Source organism: Gobio gobio, assembly GCF_949357685.1.
Source record: "Gobio gobio genome assembly, chromosome: 22".
In the NCBI taxonomy this organism is placed as follows: Eukaryota; Metazoa; Chordata; class Actinopteri; order Cypriniformes; family Gobionidae; genus Gobio; species Gobio gobio.
The window spans coordinates 12905489-12928941 of NC_137118.1; the positions used below are offsets into that span (position 1 = coordinate 12905489).

At 36.9% G+C, this 23453-nt stretch overlaps 1 protein-coding gene and 1 long non-coding RNA gene across 2 annotated transcripts in view; one reads left to right on the forward strand and one right to left on the reverse strand.

The window, feature by feature from the left end:
• LOC307118243 overlaps window positions 1–11600 on the forward strand; it is a 47275-nt gene extending 35675 nt beyond the window's left edge. The window contains exon 5 of the long non-coding RNA XR_013815511.1: window positions 11463–11600. This is a non-coding gene — a long non-coding RNA (uncharacterized lncRNA). The remainder of the gene's footprint in view (window positions 1–11462) is intronic.
• Window positions 1–12258, reverse strand: part of kcnip1b (Kv channel interacting protein 1 b) — a 64113-nt gene extending 51855 nt beyond the window's left edge. The window contains exon 1 of the mRNA XM_079803791.1: window positions 11472–12258. Coding sequence (XP_079659917.1) covers window positions 11472–11559 — 88 coding nt within the window. The 5' untranslated portion in view covers window positions 11560–12258. The remainder of the gene's footprint in view (window positions 1–11471) is intronic.
• Between the last annotated feature and the right edge of the window lie 11195 nt (window positions 12259–23453).

The following is a 23453-nucleotide window of genomic DNA, read 5'->3' on the forward strand; positions in this document are numbered from 1 at the left end:
AGGTTTTTAGTTATGTTTTATGAAACATGCTGCACCGAACGTTGAATGAACGTTGCTTGAGCAGCCTAAATAACAGAAACCTATATAAACTCTCTGGCACACTGCAGTTCTTCATTGTGAGAGAATTTGCATTAAAATGTACAATTATCCTGCTGAGATCAAACTATATATATATTTTTTTTTACATCAGTGTATTTTAGGTGCATACAAATGTCAAAGCTGCAATGTGTAATTTTCCTATGAAATATCACATTGTGTATTTATATTTGTGGTGCTTTTTCTTGGGCCTTTTGCAGTTGTAAAATTCTTATTTCTTTATTTAAAGGGGTCATGAATTGAAAAATCAACTTTCCCTTGAGCTTTTGATATATAAAATGTCAGCGTAATATAAGAATATCCTGTAAGTTTCAGAGCTGAAAACTTCCTTGTTAGTCAAAGAAAAGCTTTTATTGACAGCTTGCTCAGCAAACGATCGATCTGCGAATATGCTTACCTGTGACGTCAGAGTTCAGTGAAACGCCACCTTAACTGAAGAAGACGAATGCCTAATTCTGTAGCCCCGCCCACCGACTCGTGCATGTCATGACATGTTGTAGATAAATAACACAGGCCTATGTGGAGCTAAACCGGATCGAACTTCCAAGCAATAACGCTTATGGCATTTTTCAAACATGCCATCACGTTCCTTTGGATTCTAATATTAGCAATGCATGTTTGAACTTAATGTTTTCTGAAGATCCAGCTCATGTGGGGAAGAAATTGCATTTGTTCGCTTCATTTCACTGTGGATTCGTTTGTAAACAAGATACTGGATTTGCAGACAGGATGGGATTAAAAAACTGTGCTGTGCCTTCTGGTTCTGACAGGAATGATGCAACACAATTATGTGAGTAAAAAATTTGATAGTATTGCATTGTTACGTTTGATATCTACTGATTATGTAACATAACTTACCACGCTGTCACAGGCTGGAGTATCCTTTGTATTTGAGGTGTTGTTGGTTCATTGTGCAGCAATTTAAAAAAATACAGTCGCTGAAGTTTTGCTGATGCACGTAGTACTTGGCTTGTGGGTGCGCGCATAGTTATGTACGATTTGCGGTGATATCCACCGATCGGGGCGGCCAAGTAATAAAAAATAACATTCCAATTAATTGCGGGTGGATGAGAGATAAATCATTGTGTTTGTTTGACAAAGACATTTTGCGAGTCCTGTGGGCGAATCATTCCGGTTGCCGTTTCTCCACTTTGGAAGATTTCAAAACAATTCCTCAAGTGTAAGGGAGCCGAAGCTCATTATAATATGGAAAACTGTTATCCAATCATAGCAGTGGGCGCTTACTTCCAAGTCTTCAATGCGGCACGCCCATAAAAACAGCATTCCAGGAGCTAGGCTCAAAACCAGGGTAGAAGTAATAGCCTATTACTTATTCATTATGATGTTTTTAATGTAAAAACCACACAAACGTCATAAGTTGACCTCAGACAACAGTATAAAAATATAAAAAAGCCAGTCCATGACCCCTTTAATAGATTATTTTGATTCTGGGGTGGAATATTGGGGGTATAGCCAATATGCTGATGACAATATTAACATATGTTTTAATAATATCTGCATATTGGCTTGTCCACCCTAAAATGAAAATAATTCAGTCATAATGTACTCAACGCTGTCGTTTTCAAACCTGTAAGACTTTCTTTTGTTCTGGAGAACACCACAAATTTTGATACGCACAAAAAAGCACCATAAATATATATCCACATTGTGATTTATTCATATTTCACAGGGCATGTTTGAATGTGTGTGCAAGTGATTTGAGAGTGACGGATGTGGTGATGAAACGCTAAACTTCAGAAAGATTTTGAAAATAGCACAATTTGTGTGGGCTACTGGTCACTGTCTTACATTGCATGGAAAAAAGCAGCTGCATTATTTAAAACATCTACTTTCATGTTCCACAGTAGAAAATATCTGATACAGGGTTCAAAAGACACAACAGTGAATGGCCATCCTGATATATTCAGGTTAATTGGGACACTTTTTTCCACTGAGATGACTGGGAAAAAGTGACATTTAACCTGAATTCACCCTATAACTGGTTTAGACCGCACTGTATTTTTCCAGTGCACTGTTAAAGCCTATAAAGATCACACCAAGAATGATAACAATGAAAAGATAATGACAGCTAACTATATTAGCGTCCACACCAATGGACAATATCATTCTGTTTACTAAAAGAAAGCGCTGCAGTTTTGCCTTCTGCCGCTTTAAATGGTCTAGCTCTTTGAAGCAAGATGGATTCTGATTGGCTGTTAATGTTTTTATCATACATCAGCTTGAAAAAAAATCATTCTGAAAATGATTCCAACGATATAGTTTTTCTGTGACATTATCGTTACAGTTGAGGTGTGGACTCTTCTTTTAGAACAATTTTAGAACTGTATATTTATCATTTTCGTTATAGTTATTATGCTAAATACACAGATCAATGCAAGCACACAAGACCTGAGTTCAGTGTCCCACACACATACAGTATAAACACATGCTAATCCCGGCATATTCTTTTAAAGGTCATGAAAAGGCCTTTAGGATGTCAGAATATGTTTTAATAATTTCCCTCTCCCTCTCTCTGTTTCTGTTTCTTTATCTCTTTTTAATTACTTTTCTCTTCCTTTAGATAAAAGGAAATATGTTAGAGGTTGGGTCCTGCTGGCATTTCCTGTATTATTGCCGCAAGTTATTATGAACCTCAGACACACACGCACACACACATGAATTATCAACAGCTCAGCAGGAGCAGGAGGCCGAGGTGGAGGAGGAGGACGTGAACAGGCCTGAATACATTTTGAGATGTGAATGTTTCACATCTAATGTTACATTTACATAAGATGATGCCGAGGAACATTTGGCACCTCCACAGCTGCTTGAGCCAAAACGCAACAGAACAGTGGAGAAAATGCCGGAGCCCGAAAAGAGATTGAAATTCAGCGAGTGACAGAGAAGGAGATAGAAGAGACGGAGAAAATGTGCGAGGGAGGGAAAGAAAGAGTGTGGGGGAGAGTTAAATTGCATTGGCATTGTAGCTGTCAGACAGATGGTAACAAACTAGTCTCAAGTAAAGAGTTAGAAACCAGATGGAGAATGAAAAAAACTTTTTGGGCAAAATAGGAAATGTATCATATTAGTTCAATGGATAAAAAGCACCTTGACTCATGTACATTTTTTATCCAATTTCATAGACATTATCATTTACATGCGCTCATTATAAACCTCTCTTAACATCTCTAGCTTTAATACCTAGTTCTTGCATGAAACTCTAGATGATAAGTCCTTTACTAATTTGGCTGCACTCACATCATTATCTACATAGCGCAGCTGATTGGTTGATGTTGCATCAGTGGCCAATGAGCTGCGGTTCACCATTCAAATACTAGTTAGCTGTTAGCAGTCTGTAGCGCACTTTCAGAAACCCTCCACCTTCCCCAGCTCCACCTGTATAGATCTGCTATGGGGTTCATTCATGTATGTTACATGTGCAGCAGCAGCATGTCTTACATGCTCACAGCAATGCATGTGAATGTATTGGCAGTAGAAAATACTTGCTCTGTTTCAGCAGCGAATCAGATCAATTCTGCCAAGCCCAAATACATTAACATTGCCATAACCATTACCATGCCAATCTCTTCAAGAGTTGTCATGACAGAACTATTGTAAATCAGAAGCATGACCTGACATTTGGAATATTCTTATTGATTGTATCTTAAAGAGGTAATCTCTTTTGAGGTTATATCTTGAAAATGTAAACTAGTTCCCCGCCAGCGTTTAAAAAAAAAAGTTGCCAGGCTGTGCAAGCATTTTTCTTGATCATTTTCACAAAAAATGTCATGGCCACCAGTAGGGATGCCAAAAGTACTTTGGTACCAAGTTGGTACTGAAATTTTTGTATGAAAAATGTGATGATACCAGCATTTCCTACAGACTACCGGGTATATTCGGTATGTAATAATAGGCAGCTGCTTTCAGTCACTTCCGTGTTTAAGCACAGCACCAACACCCCCAAATCTTAACAGTCCTGTCCCGGTCAAAATTTCATTCAGTAACATTAGACAGTTTTGATTTATATACTGTAACTGTATATGGGGTTATCATAACCCCGGTGCAATGTAACACCAGGCATGACGTAAGTGGTTTTTGTTTGTTTCAGCCCGACGCAGTTGTCATTTTCACATCCAGCACCACGTTGTTTGAATAGCAAATGCACTCGCGCCCATCTGTTCACCCATGGGCGTGCTGGTCTGAAAATGAGGTGTGTTCAGGCGCATTGTTGTCGCGTTGTTATTTTGAGGCAACTGAAAACGACTGCGCCATTGACCAACAAAAACCTGGTCTAAAGTAGCACAGTATTTTTTGTGTTATTTAAAGGGCGTGTTAGTAAAATGCACCTATAGGTGGGTGCACAACGCATGTAAACTCTGCTTATTATTACACACATGCGCAGCAGCACACAAACATTTTTAAATATTAAAAATAAAAGGATTCTTCCATGTAAATAGCGAATCCGCCATGGTGCAAGCACAACTGGCTTTTAAAGGGAATCGGAGATGAGACTCTGATTGGTTTATTGCACGTTACGGCCCAAACATACTACCCATGACTCATTAAGAGACTAGGTACAACCCTTTTGGACCAAAACCGTTTTTCGCCAACCGTGCTTTTTTTTTCGTCGTTAAACTAGCAAAAGTGGATTCGGACACGCCCTAAGTGCACCTGCACCATGCGCTTTAGACCATACACTCAAATCGCTAAAATAGGGCCCTTAATGTTGATGATTGCATATGATATCTCTTGTTTCTGTAACTTATTCACATGTGCTTTGATCAGGAGATTCAGTACTCTTTCAGAAGATGGCATAGTGCCCCCTACCGTATACCAGTTAAAACACTGAAATCCAGAACATTACGTATTTGTCGAAACGCTTTCTCACAAATAACGGAAAATTCCGTGTTTGGCGGGGAAAGATTAATGATCTTTTGAAATAATAGTTCAATATTTTGAATTGAAACTAAGCTGCAAACACGATTCATGTTGTAAGTGTAAGTTCTAGATGTGTGTAGCACCTTCCACTCTGCATATAAAATGGAATGATAATATTTTGGGCTGCGTTGTCTCTCAGCGCGCTACGAAGACTCTAAAGGTATAACTTAACTAAAGGTATACCATTTCTAGGCATGTTCCCGAATCCCCGGAAGGCATACCTTCTTAAGTGCGACGTTAGCAGGTGCTGTCCGTGGCGGCAGTGCTGAATTTGTTTATCAGTGGCTCAAAAAAACATTATTAACTCTGTTATGTGAGAAAGCAGTGTTCTTTATAAAATACTTCAGAAATAGTTGAAATTGCATTTATCAGGACTTGTGAGATCTTATAAATATAATCCAAATTGCAAACTAAATCTAACCATGGATATTTTAGATAATTTTGAAACGTATCATGCATCAACCCATTACATTATCATAATATATTTTGCCCTAGTCTTCATTTACTCCACAAGCAGAGATAATTGGCCGCATCACATTATTGGTGTAAATCACTCGTTTCTGTTATTGGATGACCTACTCAATAAAGGCGCAACACGCGAAACACTATCAACAACATAGCGGAGAAAAAAGAAAGAAAGAGGAGAGCGGCAACAGCTGAATTTCGGGGCACTCAATCGGGTTTGTCTTGACAAAGTCGGACGAACCAGATTTAAAAGCTGCTGAATTTGCTGCTGTGGCAGACAAAATTTATTATGAATTGCAGCTTCAGGGGATAAAAGTTTTCACGGATGAAATAGTGCACATAGAAATGGCTCCACGGATGGCGCCGTCTTTGATTTAGCACAACTATTCACTGTATCGCTGCCATAGTTTGACCAAACTCCCCTCCACAATCATTCCCTTTAAATAGACTCCATAATGGTTTGCCAACTGATGTCCCTTTGGATAATATAATTAAAAAGCTAACAACCATCAGTGTAATGACAATTGTATTCTTTGCATGAAAACACCTCAATTAGCAGAATTATATTCGTATTGACTGAGATGGTAAAGAAACAGTGGTGTCCTCTATCGGAATGAACTGTCAATAAGTGATAAGGTATAGCTAAGAGTGGTCCAGACCAGCCTTACGAACGAATGTCTTACAGAAGGCATACTTAACTAAGATCGTTTCGGGAAACACGTATTAACGTTAAGGTACACCATAAGAACGATGTAGTGTTAAAAAGGTCAGTTTCTCACACAAAGCTTCTGTATGGACTTGAAGACTTGGAATATAGACTGTGAGTCATATTAGGATACTTTTGATATGATGGCCTACTTTTATGTGGCTTTTTTTCATTTTGGAGCTTGACAGGTCTAGTTCCTTTCACTTTCATTATAATGAAAAGAGGCGAGGATATCCTTCAAAAATTCACCTTTTGTGTTTAACAGAAGAAAGCAAGTCATACAGGTTTGGAACTACGGTTACCAAAAAACTAGCCCAATGCGATTTTCTGGGTGAACTATCCCTTTACTGCAACGAGACACTAATTCACTGAGTCAGCCTTCACATCTCTTTCTCTGTTTCTCTCTTTCAGTGTGTGTGTGTGTGTGTGTGTGTGTGTGTGTGTGTGTGTGTGTTACAACTCAGTCTGCACTGTTCTAAAATATTCTAGTTTGGAGTTCTCAGGCAACTGGACTGTGAACATGCATCAGCACTTCAGACGTGATAGCCCATAATTCATAAAAATCTATTTTCAAAGGCAAATGAAATAGGAGAGTTTGAGCTTTAGATGCAGTGGAATGGTGTCTATAATCAGAGCCCAAATGTCATTATTTATTCACCCTCATCCAAACCTGTATGCCTTTATGTGGAACCCCCCACAAAAGAAAACATGATAGAATTTTCCATTTTTAATTCTAGGGATTAAAAAGATGTATGTGGTAAACTGTGTATATTATGTTGCCTCTCAGAAACATTCAACCTAGTGCAAAACTCTGCATAAGTATTGATTCCGCAAATCAGAAGGGTCACAGTAACAGTTGTACGGATGTAGGCTACCATACACTCGCATGTGCGCTATAGTTCCTCTACAGAGAACAGGAAAAAAATTGTAGCATGTCAAGGGAAGTTGGCAGGATTGATCGACCCTGTCTTTTAAAATGTCAAATGCTCTTTCTCTTTCCCCCAGAGGCTCATTCTATTGGAGCTGTAAAACTGCAGTAACACCAGCATAGCCATGTTGTCACCCATAATCTCACACACACACACACACACACACACACACACACACACACACACACGCACACGTACACGCACACGCACACACACATACATTCTTGAATATGTGGTTTACAGGGACTCTCCATAGGCTCACAAAGCTTTCTGCATTTTTTGAATTTCAGATATTTTTTAAGCCATTTGGTTTACGAGGACACAGGACATGTCCTCATATGTCCAACCATGTTTATGTGATACCCATGTCATTGTACACACACACACACACACACACACACACACACACACACACACACACACACACACACACACACACACACACACACACACACACACACACACACACACACACACACACACACACACACACACACACACACACACACACACACACACACACACACACACAGACCTTGCACTGTGTCATGTGCTTGACTGACCTTGTCACTGACTCATACTCAAGGTTGCTATACTGTAAAACGAAACAGCTTCTGACAGGGTTTTTTACAGTTATAGGTTTTTTAAAAAAAGATTATGATGGAAGATCTGGATACTGAATGTGCCACACAGCTTACATTTACAATTTTGCAGCATGGATTGATGAGTGTTAAATATAAGGGTGTAGAAATAGAGCAATAGGAAAGGCTCAGAAATTGACCATTAAGTGTCACCATTAACCCATTAATGGCTTGACCGAGGTAAATGGCAGTCAACTATAACCATGATGGACATATACAGACTCTCTCTCGCACTGAGCTTTTATTACAAATTCATACTAATTATCATCTCTAAAAGAAGGCTGTTTAGCCAGAGGGCTTTTTTGAACATCACCCCCTTTAAAATATCATAACAGGACTGTAAACTATGGGATAATTTGAGGGAAAAAACGTTTACACACCTTTCCATTCTGTCTATTGAATAGACAGAATATTTATAGAATATTATAGGTTCAGAATATTATAGGTTCTTTAAATAATCTGTCATGCTCTGCTTTGATTCTATTCAATATTCTATACTATTTTAAATTGCCATTTTAAGTTAAAGACCATCTATTCCTATTAATTTTTTCTAGTCTGTTCTGCAAAATATTTTATTCCATTTAATTTTTCCCCTATAGAGAAGTGCAGAATATAATCTATACAAACTATTCTTTTCTGTTCTATAGAAATGCTATTCTACTCTATTGTGCTAAAATATTCTATTCTGTTCAAGTTTCCAATTGATTCTATTATATTCTGCTAAATATTTTATTCATTTCTACTTAAAATTCTGGTTACACTTTACATTAAGGTTCCCTTTGTAAAGGGTTCATAAAGGTGTTATTAAATGACTAATAACTCATTTACAAATGTATTATAACTGCATGAATAAAAAGCGTGACTTTAACGCAATACCTGCCAAATAGTGAGCCATTTTAACTCATGTTATAAATGCTTAATCACACTTATTTAACTCAACCATTTAATAATGAGTTACATTAATAACCCGTGAAAGTGAACCTTAATGTAAAGTGAACCATTTATTAATGAGTTATGTGATTCACAGGTGTTCACTTTACATTAAGGTTCACTTTCACAGGTTATTAATGTTTGTAACTCATTAATAAATGGTTCACATGTTTACACTAAGGTTCACAAGTTACTAATATTGGAATTCAAATATTCATTATTTATATCTCATCAAGTTATTGTGCTCAGTTTTTTTCCCTCCAAAATAACGTTTGCTAATTTCATTCTGATAAACAAGAAGTTGATAGGCATAATGCGCTTTTTGTGGAATATCATGAGAGTAACTTTTGGTCATTGATATTAATGAGAAAACCACAAATAAAAGACCCTTCAGTCTCACAACGATAGTCTATTTTTGCTGCATCATGAAATAAATCAGGAATCTGGTTTTGAGTCAAATAAGTGTGAATAAATACATTTATTAAGCATTTATAACATGTGAGTTAAAATGGCTCACTATTTGGCAGGTATTGCGTTAAAGTCACCCTTTTTATTCATGCAGTTATAACTGCTTATCAACGATTTATAATGCATTTGTAATTGAGTTAAAAAACACCTTTATGAACCCTTTACAAAGGGAACCTTAATGTAAAGTGTTACCAAAATTCTATATATTATACAAAAAATGATATTCTACTTTGATGTACCCTATTAAATAGTCTATTCTACTAAAATCTCTATTTTTATTGGGTTTCCAAACTACTCTAATCTGTTGTAAGGAAGATTCAAATCTGTTCTTCTGTTCTAGAGTGTTCTGCTCTATTTTGCCAAAGTGTATTGTTTTTCATTGTATTGCATTGTCTCTAAACGAACTTTAAGCAGTTTCTAAGGGATTATCTAGTTATCTCCTTCTATGTTTTATTCTCACAGCCTAAGATAACACTATGATAAAGTCAGCACACACAAGTAAAAAGGAGTCACGGGTTCATTTCACAGCTTTAGTGCTATCTGGGTTTATTTCCTTACTGAGTTGCTATAGTGGTCTAGAGAGAGTGGTTTAGATTCTATATGGTCTCTCCAAATCTTCAATACCCTCTTTAAATTAACTTCCTACTCCCCTGTGTATAGGAAGAGTATCTATCAGCGAGGAAGATCTAATGAAGGAGTTGAGAGGTAGCGGTGCGCAGCCAGGTTCCGGCTCTCCGCACTCAGTGACAGCAGATAAACAGCCACTGCTTGGTTCCAGCATCTCCACGGGCACCGTCGGCATGGAGACGAACCATGCAGTGCTTTTTCTGCTGACACAGTGCCATGATACTCGAAAAAAAGAAGAGATAAGAGAGATGAAAAAGAGAGAAAAGAATATCACCGGCAAACAAAGCGTCCAGAACTGTTCTTTAAAGGAAAAACGTGATAAAAAGGGTGATTTTATATAAATAAAGTGGAAATGTGTGTTGATGAAAGAACCCAGGTGAAGCATGAAAGAGTGGTAGTGGAACTCCATCTTAAAACTGCTGCATTTTTCTTTTTGGTACTATTATACAAGCTTGAAATCTGACAAATACATTATAAATGAATATAGGTAAATTGGGACACTTAGCAAAATTCTGTAGTTGGTGTTGTTTCAAAATATGATAGAAAATTGCTCATGCCTCATAAACAATACCATTTTCAATAGCTATATTTTTCTTTACACTACAGAGGAAAAAGGAAAAAAAAAAACATTTTTTTTTGTTGTTGCTTTAAATATAATAGTAATATTAAGAACAAGTACTTTCTAATACATACAATATAAAAACAACTTGACACTGAATAACATAAAATATTAAATTATATTAAAAATAAAATCTTGATATTGAAAATAATATAACAACTTTATTAAATATAATATTTAAAACAAATACTTTAATATAATGTAAAAAAAACTTTTAAAAAACTAATGTAAAAAAAATAAAAAAGGAAGAAATCTTAAAAAAAAACCTTTGCATTAAATATAATATTAAAACAAATATTTTACAATAAATATAATATTAAAACTTTATATATAAAAATAAAATATTTAGGTAAATATGCTAAAAACAAAAAACTTTAAATATAATATTAAAATAATTGTTATGGTAAATATAATAGTAATATTAATAACAAATGCTTTCTAATAACTATAATATAAAAAAAGTAATACTGAATATCATATTACAAATAAAAATCTTTATAATATAAAAACTTTATTAAATATAATATTTAAAACAAATACTTTAATATAATGTAAAAAAAATTCATATAGAATATATTAAAAATAAAAAAGGTAAAAAAAACTTTGCATTAAATATAATATTAAAACAAATATTTTACAATAAATATAATATTAAAACGTTATATTGAAAAATATATTCAAATAAAATCTACTAAAAACAAAAAAATGTAAATATAATATTTGAATAATTTCTATGGTAAATATAATAATAATATTAATAACAAATACTTTCTAAGAAATATAATATATAAAACATGTTATACTGAATATCATAAAATGATATTAAAAATAAAATCTTGATATAATATAAAAACTTTATTAAATATAATATTAAAAACAAATACTTTAATATAATGTGAAAAAAACTTTATCTATAATATATAAAAAAACATTAAATTATAGTACAATAATTACATAATAAAATAAAAAAATATATTACAGTAAAATCTTTATATTAAATATAATTTTAAAAACCTTTTTCTTTGAACTTCATGTTAATGCAGGTGTCTTACCTTTACTGAGGGTTCCCGAGACAAGCCTCTGAAGGGATTGAATGAGCTTCATCACCCCCTGTCTGCAGCGGCTGGTACAGCCAGCCATGATGAGAGAGAATCCAAGGGTACACAGACAGCCCCAACAACAGCCTAAAGACAGCACAGAGCTGCTTTCACCAGCGGTGCTCACAGACGAGGCGTACGTCCCATATGAGCCTCTCTGTGGACTCCAGAGTGCTTCTCACGGCACAGTCTCGCACGTTTAGTCCCACAAGAGCTGCGGTTTAACAAATGGGTACCAAGTCCAAGAATGAGATGACCAGGATGCCCTCCGTCCCTATGACACACACACACAGACACACACCTTTCACCCACTCTTCCCACACACTCACACAAACACACACGAGATGCTCACAAAGTGCCTGAACCGGTTTTCCTTTGCCTCTGTGCCAACCGCTTGAAATATAAAAGGAGAGTTGCTGAAACAGCCGACTGCTGCTGTGCGAAAGTTAGAGGAGGAAAAGTTGGTGAGCGCTGCAGGCTCAAAGCTCAGACACCGACCTGATGAATTATTAAGCGGATGGCAAGAGCCCGCTGCTGTGCTACACGGACTAAGAAGTGCTCGGAGGAAGTTGAGTGTCCATGGAGACAAAAGAGTGGCTTTCCTTTTCCTTCACGATGCTTCTGGTTACGCCTCTGTCTCTCTTCATCTAGTTGTTATGTGTGTGTGTGGTGTGGCAAGAAGTCGGAGGTCTGCTGCGGTGTTTCCGACTGCTCTGTGCTGCTGGACAGATCCCTGCAGCATAAAATAGGAGACTACTTCTCTCTCTCTCTCTCTCTCTCTCTCTCTCTCTCTCTCTCTCTCTCTCTCTCTCTCTCTCTCTCTCTCTCTCTCTCTCTCAAAGCATTTCTTGCACACCTCTCACACTCTTGCTTTGTCATAACTGAGCTACAATATACACGATTCTAGATTCTATTGTACTCTATTCTGTTCTGATCTATTCTACTAGATTCTATTAAATATTCTATTTCTATTATTTTTATTGTATAACATTCTAAAATAGTCTACTCTATTAAAGATTCTATTAAAAACTCAATATTTTTTGCTATATTCTACCAGATTCTATTCTATTCTATTCTATTCTATTCTATTCTATTCTATTCTATTCTATTCTATTCTATTCTATTCTATTCTATTCTGTTATAATCTATTCTATTCAAGATTGTATTTACTCTTGCTTTGTCATAACTGAGCTACAATATAAAATATTGTACTCTTTTCTGATCTATTCTACTAGATTCTATGAAAGTTTCTATTTATTGTATAACATTCTAAAATATTCTACTCTATTAATGATAATATTTGATTAAAAACTCCATTCTTTTTCTATATTCTACCAGAATCTATTCTATTAAAGATTATTTACTCTTTCTTACTTTGTCATAACTGAGCTACAATATAAAATATTCTATTCCAATCTAATCTAGTCTGTTCTGATCTTTTCTAGATTCTGGTCGTTTCTATTCTATTTATTGTATAACATTCTAAAATATTCTACTCTATTAAAAATGCCATTCTTTTCTATTTTCTACCAGATTCTATTCTATTCTATTCTATTAAAGATTATTTCATTAAAAACTATTTTTTCCGTTCTATTCTGCTAGTCTCAGTTTTATTAGTTTCTGTTCTATTTTACTAATTAGTTTGTTTACCTCCTTTTAATGTTGTTCTACTATATTCTGTTGAATTTTACTTTATAACTTTATATTATTTCATACTATATACGGTCAAAGACTATATTCTATTAAATATTCTATTCTGCACTATTCTTTTAGATTGTATTTGTATTAATGTTTCTATTATGCTAAAGAATGTTATTTTGCTGTATTCTAACATATTATTTTAAAGTTTCTGTTCCATTCTATTATATAACTTGCCACTATATTCTACTCTATTCTGTTAAATATTATGTTTCATTAAAAAAAAATTCCATTCTATTCTTATATATTCTCTATTATATTCTGTATAATACTATATTCTTTATCATATTCTCCATATGTTTCTATTATATTCTATTTTACTCATTTGTTTGATTATATATTGGCAAAAGTTTTGGGACTCCTGCCTTATATGCACATGAACTTTAATGGCATCTCATTCTTAATCTGTAGGGTTTAATATGGAGTTGGCTCACCCTTTGCAGCTCTAACAGCTTCAAATCTTCTGGGAAGTCTTTCCACAAGGTTTTGGAGTGTGTTTACGGGAATGGATGTTGGACTAGAAGGCCTGGCTCGCAGTCTCTGCTCTAATTCATCCCAAAGGTGTTCAATCGGGTTGAGGCCAGGACTCTGTGCAGGCCAGTCAAGTTCCTCCACACCTAATTCGCTCAAAAATGTCTTTATGGACCTTGCTTTGTGCACTGGTGCTCAGTCATGTTAGAACAGGAAGGGGTCATCCCCAAACTGTTCCCACAAAGTTGTAAGCATGAAATTGTCCAAAATGTCTTGGTATGCTGAAAAAAGTTCCTTTCACTGGAACTAAGGGGCCAAGCCCAATCCCTGAAAAAACAAACAAACAAAAAAAAAACACCATAATCCCCCCTCCACCAAACTTTACACTTGGCACAATGCAGTCAGGCAAGTACACCACTGCATCCGAAGTTTTGCATTGCACTTGGTAATGTAAAGCTTGGATGCAGCTGCTCGTCCATGGAATCCCATTCCATGAAGCTCTTTACGCACGGTTCTTGAGCTAATCTGAAGGCCACACAAAGTATGGACGTTTGTAGCTATTGACTCAGAAAGTCGCCGACTTCTGCGCACTGTTCGCCTCAGCATGCGCTGACCCCTCTTTGTGATTTTACGTGGCCCACCACAGTTGCTGTTGTTCCCAATTGCTGCCATTTTGTTATAATACCACTAAAAGAAATTTCACAAATGGACTTATTGCACAGGTGGCAACTTATCACAGTACTACGCTTGAATTCACTGAGCTCCTGAGAGCGACCCATTCTTTCACAAATATTTTGTAGAAGTGTCTGCATGCCTAGGTAATTGATTTTACACACCTGTGGTGGTGGTGGGGGAATGGCAAAGTCCCAGTAAATGGTGAAAGTATACACACGAAAGTGTGTCTATGACTACAAGAATCAATTGAAATAATATGATAACAAATACCAGTTTGGAATATCAAGCAGTATGCCAGACCGTTTCTGTTCTGCTCTATTTGACTATATTTCTATTATATATAACTTTTTTTAACCAAAACAGCCTCATAAGAGAAAGTCTTCTTAGAGACTTGTAATAGTGGTCAGTTTTAACAAAAAAATATGAATGTGACAAATGTAAATAAGCATCTTCTGTAGATTCTTAATGTAAGAATATCAATACCATATTGCTTGGTAAAGTATTGCTTGTTTGAAATGAAATCCTTGTTCCCAGACTTAAGGCCCATTTATACTTCTGCGTCGAGTCTACGCCGTAGTGTACGCCGTAGGCTACGCGCGTAGCCGACGCCGTCGTGAGCATTTATACTTCTGCGCTGTTGACTGCGTCAATGTGCAATTCCACATGCAGACACTAGAAGGCAGTGTCCTCGGGCATGTTGGTGTAATCAAGACAACAGCCGAAGAAGAAGCAGCTTGATGTGTAGAATCTGTACATTCATGTCGGAATATCAGCAGCAGTGAGAGAGCGGCTTTTCTTGCAGCTTGAGTTGTTGTATCTAATACAAATTAAGCATCTCTAGTTGATTAGTAAAGTTAAATAAGGCGATCTGGCGCTGGAATGCATTTGTGAAACCATGCGGAGCTCGTGGCCGCTGTTTTCAGCAGCGGTGGCTCAGCAAGCGATTGTTGTTGCGGAGACTTCATTCACGAAATATACCCTAACGTGTCCCTGTTCTTGATATACAATTACTGATTAACATCTTTGGTTTTAATGAGAAAAAAATAAACTATATTCAGCGGATCTATGTATTTATTTACTACCATAAAGAATCGCTGGACTGCAAAATAGTGTGTTATAGCAGACGTAAGGAACTATCATCCAATTTCTGGACACACACACACACACACACACTCCTATCGCAGATTTTTTATTTATTTATTGACCTGAGGGAAGGGATCTGGCAGACCAATCACAGCGCTTGCGGTCCGCGTAGAATTGACGCGTTGTTACATTTTTGGAGAGGTGCGCGTCAGGCTACGGCGTAGGGTACGGCGTATCCAACGCGTCTATGCGTAGGGTACGCCGTACCCTCTGCGTGCACTCGACGCAGAAGTATAAATTGGCCTTTAAACTCCCACTCCAACCTCTCACCCTCATTTATCATTCTTGCCCTGGCTGAGGGGAACCCAAAATAGTCAAACAGAACACGAGGAAAGTGACAGAGAAAGAGGGAAGAGGTAATGAGAAGTGACAGCTCTGATAGATGCTGGAGGAATGAGACAGATAAAGTTAAAAGGAAATATGAGGGAAAGATGCAAAGAGATTTGGGAAGATCTGGATGATCCACTCTCTCTTTATCCTCCTGAGAAAATGTCTCCACAAGAGTTTTAGAAGAGATTTCAACAATGTCTCAAACTGTGCTCAGATGTGCCAAGATCCGTGTGAGATCTCCATATGAACTTTTCTCATGTCTAAACTGTGTGCAATGAAATCCACATTATTTGTATCTTTCTGCGCAGTATGTCAACAACAGTTTAATTTTGATTTCGCCTAAGGACACATCTGAAACAAAGCTGATTCCTGAGAGCTCCTTGGAAACAATAACCTCTAAAATGTACCTTTAGGCGTAAAGCGACATGTTTTAATGTCCCTCTAAATACAACAGTAACATGATAATTGGCTGTTTGTTTCTTTGTTTGAAATATTTCTTTCAGTAGGTTTGTAAAGGCTAGGTTTAGCATGTCCCCAGAGCAGATGCTTCTTATTCTATTAGACATGCTCAGAAAAGCCCTTTTATGTCCTGTGTTGCATATTGAAATATTTTTGGACTATGTGGGTGGAGGTGCAAAGTGGATAGAGAGCAAGCAAGACAGAGTGAGAGTTTTGTATTTATTGATTAGGAGATTTACATAACCGAAGTAATAGAATTCAGACTTCAGTCTCCAGTTTTCCTTTTATATTTCAGTTCTGCTTCTGCAAGATTCTGAATCTTTTGTGCACAGATGAAGCTAGAAGATATTCTTGTACCTAAAACAATAAATACAATATTTTCTCACATAATTATGCAGTCAAATTCAGTGCTCACATAAGCAACAGTCATAAAGTATTTCAGGTTGCTTGTGTTTGTGCGGTTATAATAGAGCAGCAGGATTCGCTCAAAGCAGGAGTATCAGCTCACAACAGCTGCAGTGAGGTTCAGTCCTACTGTGATGTGCTTCAGTTCTGCAGGTCTAACACCCCGATTTCTGCAAGCTGCTGGACGCATGTCAAATGTGATTGTATTTTGTTGAACGGCATTTGAAGAAGCACAAAATGATATATTCAGAAAAAAGCATATATTTCACATAAGTATATGTGTTCTTGGATAAGTGCTTTATAATGTATTCTTATGTTATGAGTAGCGTGTTCTTAAAGGGATAGGATAGTTCACCCAAAAATGTAAATTTGCTGTTAATTTAATCACCCTCAGGCCATCCAAGATGATTATGTATGATTATGTAAATTTTCAAGTCTTTATATGAATGCATGTTAAATTACAAGACCTAAAAAAGGCAATTTATATATATACATACTTTTTTACATAATTTTATTAAATAATTTTAGTATTAATTGCCTTTTTTAGGTCTTTTTTTAGTAAATATAAACAGCGTAAAAAATTTTTTGCAGTCTTGAGTCAACTGGTTAATCTCATGTTTGCATTATAAATAATAACAACAATAATAACAACAATTATTATTACATTCATATATATTAATGCATATTATTACAGATAAAAGATAAAAATTAACTCATCAATCACATTTTTTCTGCAAATATGAAACAACATTTTTTTATATTTTTATATTATAATAATTTCACAGTTACACTCAAAATTAATGTAGACATGTTTTACATTTTAAATATTTTTTTTTTTGTACTGGCATCTGTCATAATAGACATTCAACATTACAGTATAATTGAAAGCTATCAATTTCAACATTTATTAGGCTTTACAAAATAACAACTTTTACTTTAAGTAAACTTAAAACAATCTTCACATAAACCCATTATAATAAATGTCATATTTACCTGTGGCCTTCAAATATAATCAATATACAGAAATTGAGTAAAGTTATGTAACACTTTAAAGTTATGTATCAAACACTTTAAAGTCTTATATAATAAATTAAATTCTTAATTCTTATTAAAGCTAAAATTTTCTGTTACCTTTGTTCTTTGATTAACATTAATGACACATCACAGCAACTGGTTTATTAGGCTGCTGTCACTTTAAGATCTGCTGCTGCCGCTGCCGCTCATGACACAGATCTGACGCGCTGTCACACGCATCTAATTTTCTCACGAACCTTTAAGTTAATTTAATATGTCATTTAACTCATTTAAGGCTGCTCTTTTGAGAATACTTGACAAAACGGGCATTTTGGGATATGTTATTGTTTGTTCAAACGCGAAAGAGAACTCAATACTGGCATGCGTCTTTCTGTGCATCGTGTCAGATAGGCAGGACATTCACAGATGTTCTCTTTGTCTTGTCGTGCTTGATTGGTTTTAAAGCATTTACATGAATAAGTGCGTGATCATATAATGTAACGCTAGCCAAAGGATGACAGAAAAAAAGGGAGCTGTGTTAATTGCGTTAAATATTTTTAACGCGTTAAACTGAAAAAAACTATCGCATGCATTAACACACTACTTTTGACAGCACTAGTTTAAATACTTTAGAAAGTGCATGGCTCCTAAAATTAAGCAGCAAAACATCTCCTTCCATATTTCCTGATCTGTTCCAAATACAGAGATCTCAAAATAATGGTTTGCATACAGCTTACAATCCTCCACTGTGCCCATTAAAAAAATGCCATCCCTTCCCAATCTATCCCACAAAATCTGTGCACCTCAAAAATGTCTAAATGTTCTTTGACACACAGACTCACACCAGAGACTAAGTTGCCGTTGCATCACACTGTCTGAGAGCACCCATCTCAGTCTATTTTTACTGCTAACCATTTAATGAAGCTGCTCACATTTACACACAAACACACAGTGATAAACGCACATACGCTTGGGGCAAGCGACTGCACTCAGCACTGTTGAATTAACCTTCAGACTTCTCTTTAGCGCCATTGCACCTGTCCTATCCCACTGCACTAAACGACACAGTCTTCTAGACTGCTTAGAGCACACTTTAGTGTGAAATTATAATGAATTGAATCTATTATAAAATGACTTAAAATGACTAAAATACTTAAAGTTTATGCAGAAATCTAGTAATAATTATGACACAGTCACAGACTACCAACTAAAAGCGTATCATATATGACCACAGCTGTATTTTGTAATAATATATTATATACATTCACCTAAAGGATTATTTGGAACACCTGTTCAATTTCTCATTAATGCAATTATCTAATCAACCAATCACATGGCAGTTGCTTCAATGCATTTAGGGGTGTGGTCCTGGTCAAGACAATATCCTGAACTCCAAACTGAATGTCAGAATGGGAAAGAAAGGTGATTTAAGCAATTTTGAGTGTGGCATGGTTATTGGTGCCAGACGGGCCGGTCTGAGTATTTCACAATCTGCTCAGTTACTGGGATTTTCACGCACAACCATTTCTAGGGTTTACAAAGAATGGAGTGAAAAGGGAAAAACATCCAGTATGCGGCAGCCCTGTGGGCGAAAATGCCTTGTTGATGCTAGCGGTCAGAGGAGAATGGGCCGACTGATTCAAAAACAGGAAATTAAACATTAACATTAATCAATTAAACAGGAAAACAGGAATTAATCATTTAGTTGCGGCTCGTGGCTATCACACACAAGTGTAGTACTCCTATCAGAAATTGAAGCTTTCGCGCCTCGATCGCCCCCCGGTGGCCGGTCCCAGTATAGCTCCTAAACCCCGCCTCTCCATGTATTTGAATGGAGAGCGAGACACACTAAACAATTAAATTACACTTCCGCTTCCGAAAAATGGTTTCTGTCATTTTAGGCAGTTTTTTTCATGATGATTTAATTTCAAGTGTTCGTTTTTTAAATAAGTTTAGTTTTAGTGAGTTATTTGATGCTATAAAAACGGGGGGTGTGACGTCATGATTGACAGCTGAGATTGACGGCTTCTCTGAGTGAAGTTGTCACTGAGGCACTAACGGACTTTTTTCGGGATTTTTGGGAGGATATTGGAGCTTTAGCTTTAATTTCTATATTCCCATAACTGTTTATTTCACACCAACACAATTAATTGTTCTGCATCTGTGAGAGTGTGGGCAGGCTTTTGATAATCGCGCCTCTACTTCCTGCTCTCTACTGCGCAACTCCGGTCCCGAGATCGCCACTGCGCAGACTCAGTCCCAAGATGTCAGCGCAGTGAGCGGGCCTATGAAAGCTTCAACTATGGTCAACGGAAGTCAATGAAGTCGCGTCGTCCATATTTTTTTACGGTCTATGATCTCAACCCAATAGAGCATCTTTGGGATGTGGTGGAACGGGAGCTTCGTGCCCTGGCCCACCAGAGTGCCCTTCGTGCCCTGTGCATCCCACAAATCTCCATCAACTGCAAGATGCTATCCTATCAATATGGGCCAACATTTCTAAAGAATGCTTTCAGCACCTTGTTGAATCAATGCCACGTAGAATTAAGGCAGTTTTGAAGGCGAAAGGGGGTCAAACACAGTATTAATATGGTGTTCCTAATAATCCTTTAGATGAGTGTAATTAACATTTCATATACACAGTTAGCCCTTTTCTAACTATCTGACCTGCCAACCTGAAGAGTGTTTGCTTGCTTGCCCTCAATGGACAGATTTTCAGTTACTGTCAGACTGTACTGTCTGACGGACAGATTTTCAGTTACTGTCAGACTGTACTGTCTGACTGACTCATTCACATTCAGTTGCAGCTTGAACACACAACTCTTCAAATGCTCTTGCCATTTACTACCAGCACTCTTTTTACTCACCTAATATTTGAACTGTACTTATCGTCAAAATACTTTCATAATCCAAAGCCTATTTAGAGTACTTGACTCACGCATGAGTATCTGCTATTTGTATTTTGATTTTAGCACTGTGATCTTTCTGCCTACTGATTTAGTTTTGTGGTGAAGGACACTAGCACCCAAAACACACCATATAGTGGTCACTAGCAATGCTGCTTCTGGTAACTGGACTGCAATGCCATAGAAACCACCCAGACCACTATATGTGTTGTGCTGTGCTGTGACCCTAGCAATGCCCCAGCAATCTGTCGGATTGCTTGACTTATTGTAAATTCTACAGTACAAACTATCTGACAAGGCTTTTTTTAAAGGGGTCATGAACTGAGAAATCAAATTTCCATTGAGCCTTTGGCATATAAGAGGTCATCATACTATAAGAATATCCTGTTATTTTTCAGAGTACTGAAAACTTCTTGTAACTTTTATTGTAACCAAGCCCAGCGAACAACTCATTGTGGAATGTGCTTATCTATAGGTGAAAGACTTCGAAGAAGTCGAAGAAGAAAATCACTGCCTATTTCATCATCGCACCTTTGGCTCCACCCACTGGCGTGTTAGTGAGATGACGAGGAGAGAAGAGCAATACAGGTTGGACTACAAATGACATTACCTTCCAAAGGATCCTAATGCTTGGAACGTGGTTATTTATTTTCAACAATCTAAATGTCTCAGTTGAGCATTATTTATTTGTATGCGGTACATTTAACTGTGGATTCTTTGGTAAATCCGTCGCAATTTCAGTGCAGGCTTTGAAAACAGACTTTTGCGATATGGACTCGACAGTATTGCCACAACAACATGTAAGTAACTGTGTTAATTCTAGTGTTAATGCCTGATCTGTGACCAGTGATTTCTGATATGTAATGATTCATGTACAGTCAGATGTTATTTATCTATGTGTCAGTAAATCAAACCAGTGACTAAACAGTCAACTTCACATTGTTTCTCTTAGTAGGATGAAAATAATCTGTTACATTTTTAACTGTGATTAAATTATATAGAAAGCGATCAAAAACGCTCCCTTTGAAATCGCTGGAGCTGTCAATCAAACAGCGCAAGTTGGACTTGCGCCAAAAAATGTACTTGCATTGTGTTTGCATAGTTAGTTATGATGAAATCCTTAGTTATGATGAAACAAAGTGTGCAGAAATCGAGTTGCAATGCCGAGATTGCTGAATTCATGTTCATGACCCCAAGTCAACATCAAAAACTTTAAATAATTTTTTTCTAATTTTAAGCATTACTACATTTTGTTAAAGGGGTGGTAAACCACGATTTCACTATTCTAACTTTAGCTAACGTGTAATGTTGCTGCTTGAGCATAAACAACATCTGCAAAGTTACAACGTTCAAAGTTTAAAGCAAAGGGAGATATTTGCTTTTAAAGAAATCAGTTTCTAAGAACTACAGCAAACGGCCGCTAGGGACTACTACACATTCACCCAGGTTTTGCTGACATCACCAGGCCCAATATTTACATAAACCCCTCCTCCGGGGAATATGAAATAAGGGAGGGTGAGGCCATTTTGTATCGCGGCGCTGTTGTGGTATAGTAGGCTGGAGTGTTGTTGCCGCGATGCCAAGGAAACGCTGTTATTTTCATCCGGATTGCAGGTCTGGGGCACTTGCTCTGTTCAGCCTTCATAGGGACGGGGGTGCGTTGCAGAGTGTTTAACATACAGCATGTTATATGCACGTGTGTTCGAGTCAGCGGGGAATCAGGCGCGCGCGCGGGGCTCCCTGCAGCACATCCACGGAGGAGAACATCCACCGTCTTCGCGATTTCAATGCCAGATTTGCACAACGTCAGCTGCGTGAAAAAAACACTGCCGGTGCGTGGATGCACGACGCGCGCGCTGCACATTTCACGGAGGACAACACAAACTTCCACAAACTTTGCGAGTTCAATACAGGATATGCACAACGGCTTGTCCTGAAAGCTGGATTTACAAACAGAAGCTGTTCACGGGCCACAACCTGTAAGTCTGATTTATTTTTCATCGATGTGTTTTCCTGTAATAGGTTGTAGCAAGGAAGTAAACAGATGACAACGCTGTTCTGCAAACCAGTCTGTTAAATGCTCATTATACTTAACGTTATCCGGACGAACACCTAACATTACAAACACTAACGTTAAAATCTCAACAGCGAACCTGACATTAGTGTAAATGATTCTTTGATTAGAGCTTTTATGTATTGTTTATCTACAGGCATGCTAAACATGGTTCTGTGTGTGATTTGGCTAACTTACTAGTTTAAGCCAGTGCTTAGTGTTTGTTTTGGGTTAGTTCTTGTGACAGATATTTGGCTATAATCGTTCTAAAAATACAAAAGTTAAAGTGCCATTCAGTAGCGATCATTATAGATCCGCAGTCTTTACTCTTGAGGACTGAACAGGTTCTGCTCGATCATCTTCACTCAAATGTTCTGGGTCTGATTCGGGCTCAGATTGGTATGGTTTTATTGACGCCGTTGTTTCTAACACTGACCAAAGCACAGCCTCCGATAAAGGTAAGGGGCGTGACGTTTCCGACATACGTGCACTAGGCGGTTAGCGAATCACAACACACTGGGCCAGCTGACCAATCTGAGCCAATCGCGTATTTTTGAGGGACTGGCTTCATACAACCCGGAAAGCATCAGACCGTTTTACAAGGAGGGACAGAGCAGTGTAGAATAAAGGTCAAATATATGAAAAATAAGGCAATTTTTTTTTAAACGAAGCATGAACACATGTTACAGTGCACCACACAAACACAGTCAAGCCTTCAAAAGAATGTGTTTTACCACCCCTTTAAATATTGTTAAAAATGAGAAGAAAAAAATTATTATAATG